This window comes from Aegilops tauschii, chromosome 4 (genome assembly GCF_002575655.3).
Source record: "Aegilops tauschii subsp. strangulata cultivar AL8/78 chromosome 4, Aet v6.0, whole genome shotgun sequence".
NCBI lineage: Eukaryota > Viridiplantae > Streptophyta > Magnoliopsida > Poales > Poaceae > Aegilops > Aegilops tauschii.
In genome coordinates, this window is record NC_053038.3 from 456,277,403 (window position 1) to 456,286,459 (window position 9,057).

At 53.2% G+C, this 9,057-nt stretch overlaps 2 protein-coding genes across 3 annotated transcripts; both read right to left on the reverse strand.

Annotated features, from left to right (window-relative positions):
• Nucleotides 1-4,625: 4,625 nt before the first annotated feature.
• LOC109781885 (basic blue protein-like) lies at nucleotides 4,626-5,280 on the reverse strand. Its single transcript, XM_020340482.3, has 2 exons — nucleotides 5,060-5,280; nucleotides 4,626-4,979 (listed from the first exon to the last, which is right to left on the reverse strand). Exons 1-2 carry the CDS (start codon nucleotides 5,226-5,228, stop codon nucleotides 4,780-4,782), a joined length of 369 nt encoding a protein of 122 aa, XP_020196071.1. The 5' UTR covers nucleotides 5,229-5,280; the 3' UTR covers nucleotides 4,626-4,779.
• A 913-nt stretch (nucleotides 5,281-6,193) lies between these two features.
• Nucleotides 6,194-8,556, reverse strand: LOC109781878 (protein IQ-DOMAIN 19). Of its 2 annotated transcripts, XM_020340477.4 has the most exons (5): nucleotides 8,281-8,556; nucleotides 7,703-8,160; nucleotides 7,390-7,632; nucleotides 6,642-7,298; nucleotides 6,194-6,539 (listed from the first exon to the last, which is right to left on the reverse strand). In XM_020340477.4, the coding sequence occupies exons 2-5, from the start codon at nucleotides 8,129-8,131 to the stop codon at nucleotides 6,519-6,521; spliced, it is 1,350 nt and encodes a 449-aa protein (XP_020196066.1). In that variant the 5' UTR covers nucleotides 8,132-8,160; nucleotides 8,281-8,556; the 3' UTR covers nucleotides 6,194-6,518. The 2 variants fall into 2 exon arrangements, with proteins under 2 accessions (XP_020196066.1, XP_073353003.1); XM_073496902.1 differs by having other exon boundaries at nucleotides 7,703-8,468.
• Between the last annotated feature and the right edge of the window lie 501 nt (nucleotides 8,557-9,057).

Consider the following 9,057-nt stretch of genomic DNA (forward strand, 5'->3'; position numbering starts at 1 on the left):
TGTTGCAGCAGATTCGTCGGCGATGAATGAGTATCCCCATTTGTACTCGACAGATGAATGACCATTGGGCATGGAATTTTGAGAAAAATGGGTTGTTTACGGTAAAATCAGCATATCGCATGCTGGTTGATACCAAGAGGCGAAGAGAGGAATGGCTAGAAAGCAGAGCAGGATCGTCTGATTATGAAGCAGATTCCAAAGCATGGACCTCTCTATGGTCAGTCCAAGTTCCTGGGAAGATTTGCAACTTTTTATGGAGATTAGCAAGGCATTCGATCCCCACCGAGGACATTCGCCACAACAGAAACATGTCGGACGATGACAAGTGTCAGTTGTGCGGGATGCAGGACACATGGCGACACTCACTTCTCGAATGTTCGATTGCTCGGTGTGTTTGGGCACTTGTAGATGAAGATGTTGCAGATTACATCCAAGCTTCAACGGAACCGAGAGCAAAACAGTGGTTATTTGCAGCGATCGAGGTACTACCTCATGCTAGTCTAACCAAGATGTTGGTGGCCTTCTGGGCTATATGGTTAGTTCGGAGGAAGGTCATCCATGAGGGCGTCCTACAGAGTCCCCGTGCAACACATGCTTTCATAACCAACTTCATAGCTGAGTTAGCAAGCATACAGGTTCCGGTGAAAGGAACGAACCAGGTATCATCAAACACCAACAGGAGCAGATCGCAGGGGTGGATAGCGCCAGCCCATGGGGTGGCCAAGATTCAGGTTGACGGGGGCCTTCCACGGAATGGCAGAGCAGGTGCAGCGGCAACGGTTTGCCGAGATCATACATGTCAGTTCCTTGGCTCGTCGGCAATGGTTTTTAGCGATATTACTGATCCACCAACTCTCGAAGCGCTTTCATGTCGGGAAGCTCTAGCCCTTGCACTTGATCTATCTTTGGATCAAGTTATCATCGCTTGTGACTGTCAAACAGTTGTCAAAGAAATCAAGACTTAAACGGAGGGGAAATACAGTGCTATTATCAAGGAGATTACAGCCCAAGCTCGAGACTTCTATAGATGCGAGTTTATCTTTGAAGGGCGCGAGAGGAATGTTGATGCTCAAAATTTAGCAAAATTTGCTTCTAGTTTAGATGTTGGTCGCCACCTGTGGCTGGGTCTTCCCCATGACCCTTTTGTTATTCCTGTAAACCGCACTCCTAGTCTATAATAGTTGGTTTACCGCTCAAAAAAAAACTGGCGCCTGTGGCGCCAAATAGGAGAGCTCCTATACAGCGCTGCAGGCACCCGTAACGATCCGGCGCCTACAGCACTGCTAGCATGGGCCGGCCCACTAGCGTGCTGTCCCCATTTTTTTATGAAAATAAAAATATGAATTCAAGAAAGGTTTATAGACTTAAAGAAAAAAGGTTCATCCATTTAAAAAAAAGTTCATATCTTTAAAAAAAGTTCATCAATTTGAAACAAAGTTCATCTAATTTAGAAAAAGTTCATTAAATTTGCAAAAAGTTCATAGAAATTTAAAAAAAGTTCATGGAACTGAAAAAAGGTTCATAAATAAAAAAAGTGCTTCCATTTTCAAGACAAAATGATCATTAAATTTAAAAAAGGTTCATCAATATTCAAAAAAGTTCATACAATTTTTTTTAAAAGCCGTCAACCGGCGCCAAGATGGGCCGGCCCATTTACGGACGCCACAGGCGCCCGTTAACAAAATGCACGTTAACTGGCGGCTGTGGCGCCAAATAGGAAATGCCCTTCCATCCAGTAGCACACGATCAATCAATTAGCCAGTGAACTAGATAAGGCCCAGTAGCACAGTACTAGCAACGTACTAGCCCAATATAAGCCCAAATGACGCTTAATCGTTCTTTTCTCCGTTTCACGTCGAGCTTATATCTTTCTAAAAAAAGAGCTTAGTGCATCTAACCACGCCTGTCATACCCATCTCAAATGATCGCGCAGGCCGTTCGGTCAGTGACTGGTCATAAAAAATCGACCCAACCAAATCTCTCAAACTGCGGACAAACGCCCGGGCTAACCGGCACCCTTCATATTCAGCCCAAATATAGAGTGAATATGGGACGGCCCGGGCATGCCCGGGCGCGTCCGCCTGACTGGCCCGGCCCACCACGGATCCCATAAAAAACCCCAATCCGGACGGCAAGCTCAAACCCTAGCTCATTCTCTCTCTCTTTCTCTCTCTCTCTCTCTCTCTCTCGCCTGGGTGTACCGCCGCTCTCTCACAACGGCAGAGACAGATGCTCGCCGGCTCCGACGAAAGAAAGCCAAGGCGCTCCGGCTAGCTATTGAGCAGTCGGAGCGCGAGGCGAAGGAAGCAGCAACGGAGAAGGCTCGGGTGGCAAGGCTGAAGCGGGAGCAAGACAGGGTGGTCCGTCGGATGAAGGGGCTCATCGTCCTATCCGACTCCGACTCAGACAGCGGCGACAGCTGCAGCTCGTCTTTCGATGACCAAGATCCTCCCCCAGCCGCAGACGCCTACAGCTGCGCCGGCGACCGAAAGGGCAAAGGCCCGGCGAGGAAGTGGTGATTCCGGCCCCCCACCTCCTCAATGTTGATATTGTTTCTAGTTGTAGAAGTGTATGAACTTGTCTGTGGACGAACTATGATCTTTTGAATGTGGTGAAGTATGTTATGTCCATTTGTAGCCGATCTTGTGTTCCTTTGCAGCTCAATTTTGTTGTCCGTCATTTGATCACGTAGGATAGATCAACGTGTGCATGGGTAGTACAGATATAAGGTGCCGGATATGAGATAAGCAGATGTAGAATGACAAATATGAGGGGTGCCTTGGGGGCGGATTTGACAAGTTCGGCTGTAGATGCTCTTATGAATTTTTGTTTGCCAAAAATATAAGGCATGCATTGCATACCCTCGGTAGGCGTCAGTTCAAGAGGATGAGATGAGGTCACTTCCAGATATGAGACTGGAGAACGTTGTGTAGAGTTTTTTTTTGGTTTTTTTTTTTGCGGGATATGAGTTCATGGGACACGTAGCAAACGGGAAGGAGGCCAATGCTTGCGTGGTCTCTCTGCAACATAGCCGATGTTGCACCTAAAAAGGTTGGATCGTGTTGCAAAACTGGTGTACGCATCTCTCTCTCTCCGTCCACTCCTCTCTCTCCCCGGTTCCGATCCCATTCATCACCATGAGGAGCTCCGGCAGCGATTCTGGCTCGAAGCTCGACTACGAGGAGGAGATGGCCCTCCGCATTGCGCTGGAGCGGTCCAAGGTGGAGACCGACGGCAGCTCCGGATCTGAAGCGTCACCGAACCTCCCGCGCCGGTGCAGCGCGGATGCCGGAGTTGGACCCTCCCGGCCCGCGCACAACGACGCCCGGTCAGCACAGTCCGCGCCGGCCCTGCATCGTCTCCTTCCCCCGCTGACTGCTCCTACAAGCGGCCAGCGCTGGGTGCTTGTGCCCGCACCTCCGGCCCGCATGTGCACTCCGGAGTCGGAGGCGCGCGCCGCGGGAGGCAGCGTGCACGGGAGAGGGAGGCGGCGCAGAAGTCCGCGCGCCGCTGCCACGGGACAGAGCCGGACGCCGATGAGGACGCGCGTCTCCTCGCCTGGGTGTACCGCCGCTCTCTCACAACGGCAGAGACAGATGCTCGCCGGCTCCGACGAAAGAACGCCAAGGCGCTCCGACTAGCTATTGAGCAGTCGGAGCGCGAGGCGAAGGAGGCAGCGATGGAGAAGGCTCGGGTGGCAAGGCTGAAGCGGGAGAAGACAGGGTGGTCCGTCGGATGAAGGGGCTCATCATCCTATCCGACTCCGACTCAGACAGCGGCGACAGCTGCAGCTTGTCGTCCGATGACCAAGATCCTCCACCAGCCGCAGACGCCTATAGCTGCGCCGGCGACCGAAAAGGGCAAAGGCCCGGCGAGGAAGTGGTGATTCCGGCCCCCTCCTCCTCAATGTTGATATTGTTTTTAGTTGTAGAAGTTTATGAACTTGTCTGTGGACGAACTATAATCTTTTGAATGTGGTGAAGTATGTTATGTCCATTTGTAGCCGATCTTGTGTTCCTTTGCAGCTCAATTTTATTGTCTGTCATTTGATCACGTAGGACAGATCAACGTGTGCATGGGTAGTACAGATATAAGGCGCCGGATATGAGATAAGTAGATGTAGAATGACAAATATGAGGGGTGCCTTAGGGGCCGGATTTGACAAGTTCGGCTGTAGATGCTCTTATGAATTTTTGTTTGCCAAAAATATAAGGCATGCATTGCATACCCTCGGCAGGCGTCAGTTCAAGAGGATGAGATGAGGTCACTTCCAGATATGAGATTGGGGAACGTTGTGTAGAGTTTTTTTTTTGTTTTTTTTTTGCGGGATATGAGTTCATGGGACACGTAGCAAACGGGAAGGAGGCCGATGCTTGCGTGGTCTCTCTGCAACATAGCCGATGTTGCACCTAAAAAGGTTGGATCGTGTTGCAAAACTGGTGTACGCATCCCCTGTCCGATCACAGTTGATCCAACGACTAGTTCGACGATAGATGCGTGCGCTGGATTGTTAGGAACGCTCGAATTGTTCGTTTCCAGTGGAGTAGAGGGGTGCGGCGGTGCAGGGTGGAATCAGCAGACATGACGGGAGACCAAAATCTACCGGCATGGGATGGGGCAAAATCTAGTCTCATCGCCTTTTTACTCGCTCACCTCTAATGGTAAGAACAACCAGGACGTGCACACAAACATTACATCACCCTAGCACCCTCAGTTTATTTATCGTTCAACTAGCCAGCGAGAGAGTACGTCGCGCTATTTATCAATCAGTCAATCCTCCTATCTAGGCGGGATGCCGATCCTCATGCCCTTCTCGCAGTGGCCGGGGAAGGTGCAGATGAAGTATGCCTTGCCGCCGGGCATCTCGAAGGTGTCGTTGCCGGAGGAGTGAACCGTGGCGCCGTCGGGGGCCTTGCACTCCATGTACCCGTCCACCTCCACCTTCACCACGTTGTGCGCTCCAGGTTCGTACTTGAACACTGACAACCAAATCACACAAATATTAGTATGACACGATCCAACAACTGGCTGCGTGTGATCGGTCCTGCGGGTCACTCACCGAGCTTGTCGCCGGGCTGGATCGGCTTGTCGTTCTCCCAGCCGGCGATGCCGAAGGTCCACCCCTTGTCGCCACCGACGATCCACTCCGTCGCTCGCACCGTGGTCACCGCGCAGCACCAGGCGAGAAGCAGCACGAGAGCGACGGTGCCCATGCTTGGTCGTGCCATTGACGCCTCCGATCGACAGTCCGGTTCACAGCTGGTAACACACACACAAGATCAATGCCGTACGTCAAGATGCCCTCGCTCTATAAGAGGCTTGATGGGCGGCATGGTATCCACCACGTACGGCAAGTGTCCGTCAGCGGTCAGCCCGTATAAACAAATCCATTGATTAGCGGAATCTGACATACTAATGCACCATTAAATGTGCGGTATTAACATTTGAAATCAAGAGACAAAATAAAACAGGGATACGCATCATTTGTTCCCATGCATTGGATGGCCGGATCAGATACCGTGTGCGGCAACGCATGCACATGGTCTCTTGATCCTTGTTTTTTTAGGCTATCTTGATCCGTGTTTGGCGGCCGGGAGAGGGACATGGGGAGAATATCAAGTGATACCATCACTCAAGTGCTCCCATGGTATCACTTTGAAAATTTCAATTCTAGACGTGTCAAAAAATCGAAATAATTTGTGAATGTTCATCACATATGTTTCTACAACCCCTAAAAAATTCAGATCAAAATCCGAAATATACAGAAGAAAAAAAAGAAGAGAAAATCCATATTTGAATAGTGTCGTTTTGACACTATTCATCCTTTTCTATTTATTGACACTATTCATGCTGAATTTCTCTTTCTTGTTTCTCTTTGTATATATCGTATTTTGATCTGGATTTCTTAGAGGATGTAGACACACATGTGTGATGAACATTCACAAATTATTTCGAATTCTTTTGACACATCTAGAATTGAAATTTTCATAGTACCATTGGTACAAAATGTGCGGCCCGCACAGGGCCCAAAATTCTGGGGGGCCCCAGACATGGTCCAACGACAGTTAAGGATGCAGGCCCACAGCAAATTGTAATGACTGTTGTCCACAGCAACTGGTTGCTGGCCCAACCACAGTAACCTGGATGTCTCAAAAAAAAAGTAACCTGGAGGTTCAAGTTGAGTACTAGTATGTTGGGTGAGTACGTTGGAACTCTTGAGTCTTGACTGAGCAAATTGCGAGCTTATTACACCGTGCCACTAGTGATAAGCCAGTACATTTCTAATTACACTTGGTACCTCGGAGTCATCATGTCACAGATATGCACCATGTATAAAAAATGTACACTTGTACTTGACTCGAAGAGCCAAAAAAAAAAAGAGTACTTGACTCGGACGTATGTACAACACTCTACTAGGCTCTGATCTCTTATCAACACACACACGAACGAGACTATCAAGCATTTTTCTCATGAGCATTTCATGAAGCTCCCGATGTGGCTTCTTATGTTGCAACTCATCAATACAGGCTCCTGCGCACCTGGAAAAAAAAGGACAAGATATGCCACGATATTAAAATGACAGCAGTGGTCATAATATGCAGTTGATCGATGTGTAAGATGCTTGAGTGTAGAGTTGTCACCTCGAATCCGACGAGCGAGCGGGTCCGGCTGTAGACGGTGGACACGGTGGTGGCCGCGGTGACCACGGAGCTGGTGGTGGACCCGCACTCGCTGTCCTTGAGCGACGCCGTCGACGTGTCCAGCCTCACCGACGTCGACGACGACCACGGCCGGTGGAAGAAGGGCGACTGGCGCGGCGCCGACCCGGCCTGCTGCTGCGACGACGACCGCTGCATCCTGGCGCCCCGCGGCACGCTCCTGTGCTCCGCCCCCTTCCTCCTGCTCGGTTGCCGCTCCAGGGCCTCCGCGGCCGCGCGCTGCCTCGGCGCGCTCTGGGACCGCGCCTTGGCCCTCGACGACTCGGTGTTGCTCATGTAGCTCGGGAACGGCAGGTCCGACCCCGCCGGCTCCGTCATGGCCGCCGGCGCGTTGTGGGAGTGGGAGTGCGGGCTGCTGTGCGCCGTCCCGAAGGACAGGCGGTCCTCCAAGTGCCAGCTGCTCGCCCTCGGGCTTAGCTCCGTCATGGCCGACGGCGCCGGCGAGGACCTGCCGCCGTGGTGGTACTCGACGGAGGAGAACTGCCTGTCGCCGCCCCTTGCCCCGCCGCGCCGCGCCGGCTGCTCGCCGCTGTCCATCTCGACGATCTTGACGTTCTCCTCGCTCGACCTGTCCATCTCCTGCATGTTCCAAGCCCAAATTCAACGATTAATATCGTGCCAAGTTCCGCTTGTCACCGCCGGCTGCTGCAAGTGAAGAAGGTGAGCTTACGTAGGACGATCTGCGGTGCCTCGAGTGCTGCGACGACGGCCGTGGCCTGGGCGGCGGTGTGTGGTGGGGGTGGTGGTCTTGGACTTGGAGGAAGCGCATGCGCTGCGCGCGCAGCTGGGACTGCGCCGCGAGCAGGGCCTGCATGCACCGGAGCGTGGCCTTGGCCTGCTTCCTCACCAGCTGCCCGCGCACCAGCGCCTGCAGCTTCACGATGCCCCTCAGCGCGCACAGCGCCGCTCTCGCCTGCGTGCATGCACGTCAGTCGGTCCCAAGAAGGCGAGCAGAAAAATGAAGTGTTTGGTCTGAATTATACCAGATAGCCTCTGAAGGATGCCTGAATCCTGACAGCCGCCGCTTCCTCGACGAGCTGGCTCCCCGGCGGCGGCGCCTTGCGGGAGGACAGGCGTGCCACAGTGGCCGCCGCCTGCGCCGCGGCGTCCGCCACGTCTGCCGCGGTCGCGGTCGCCACAGCCACTGCCACGGCGCGCTTCTTCTCGTCGAACCCCGCCTCGGACGTTGCTGACGACCGAGACGCGCCCACGCTGTCGACCTCACGCGGCACGACGCCGCGCCCCGGCTGCTCCGGCGTCAGCGCCACCGGCCGCCGGAAGCTCCACCTCTTCTCCTTGGGCGTCGCCCCAGGTCCCGGTCCCGGCGTCGCCTCGGCGTGCGGCCTGTCCTTCTTCCCATCCTTCCTGCCGCCGGCCAAGAAGTTCCTCAGCCACCTCCCCGCCCTCCCCATCGCTCCTTAGCCAACCGACCTCTGCTGCTCTGCGAAAATGAAACGCAACGTGCATGTACTCATCACCCTACTTGCCTTGCATCGGCGCCATGGATGAAGCGGCAGCAGAGCAGCCAACCGTAATTGTGCGCGTAATCTATGGTTAGCACCTAACAGATTCCGAGCACGCAGCGGCGGCCAACCACCACCGCCGAGCTACTCCAACGTAGCAGTCAACACCGGCGAGGTGCGCGCGAGTGGCCACGTGAAGCGGCTCGCGGAGAACATGGCATGGATCACCTCCATGGCTGTCAGAACCATTTTAATATCGGACGGGAAGGACCGCAGGAGGGTGCACGCACGTACACGGCCGGGTCCATGTCAATCATGGATCAGTTGGGTCGATCGGTTGGTTAGCCTTCGTGAGCAGCTGCCCTGCTCGCCATTCCTAGCTGGTCTCTGCCCTCAGGTTCGCCCCTGGAAGAATCTGAGGTTAAGTACCCTCTCTGTTTCTTTAATGGCGTTAGTTAGCTCGACAGAAAGCCTGCACAAGTTTGACATGTCAAAGACCTAGGATCCACGAGCTGCAAAGACAAAACCACGAACTACTCCATGGATTTTATACTGCCGATCAGATGCTTCTGTGCATGTTCCGTACGGATGTCATGTCAGGATTGGATTTGTGCGGCGATCACCGGTCGGCCTGAGGCCAAAAGAAGGAGAGCTCACATGTGCTGGATTTCTGGATTTTATGTACGCGATCACTGTTTGGGTTTTAATTAGGCCATCGAGGCCACAAGGAGAATCCAAGCATTTTCTTGCCACTGTGACAACGGTGCACGCGCCCCACCTCACCCTGTTCACTACGCATCCATCCACCGAACCTGAACCCGAGTACGGCGTCAGTACTCGCCCTAATCATCCGGAGCTGGTGGTACGTAGCTGCC

Coding starts and splice junctions, on each gene's coding strand:
- LOC109781885 (XM_020340482.3), bottom strand. CDS start 5,228: ATGGCACGACCAAGCATGGGCACCGTCGCTCTCGTGCTGCTTCTCGCC. Junction 4,980..5,059: donor CCAGCCCGGCGACAAGCTCG/GTGAGTGACCCG, acceptor TTTGGTTGTCAG/TGTTCAAGTACGAACCTGGA.
- LOC109781878 (XM_020340477.4), bottom strand. CDS start 8,131: ATGGGGAGGGCGGGGAGGTGGCTGAGGAACTTCTTGGCCGGCGGCAGG. Junction 7,299..7,389: donor GGCACCGCAGATCGTCCTAC/GTAAGCTCACCT, acceptor TGGAACATGCAG/GAGATGGACAGGTCGAGCGA. Junction 6,540..6,641: donor GCTCGCTCGTCGGATTCGAG/GTGACAACTCTA, acceptor TTTTTTTTCCAG/GTGCGCAGGAGCCTGTATTG.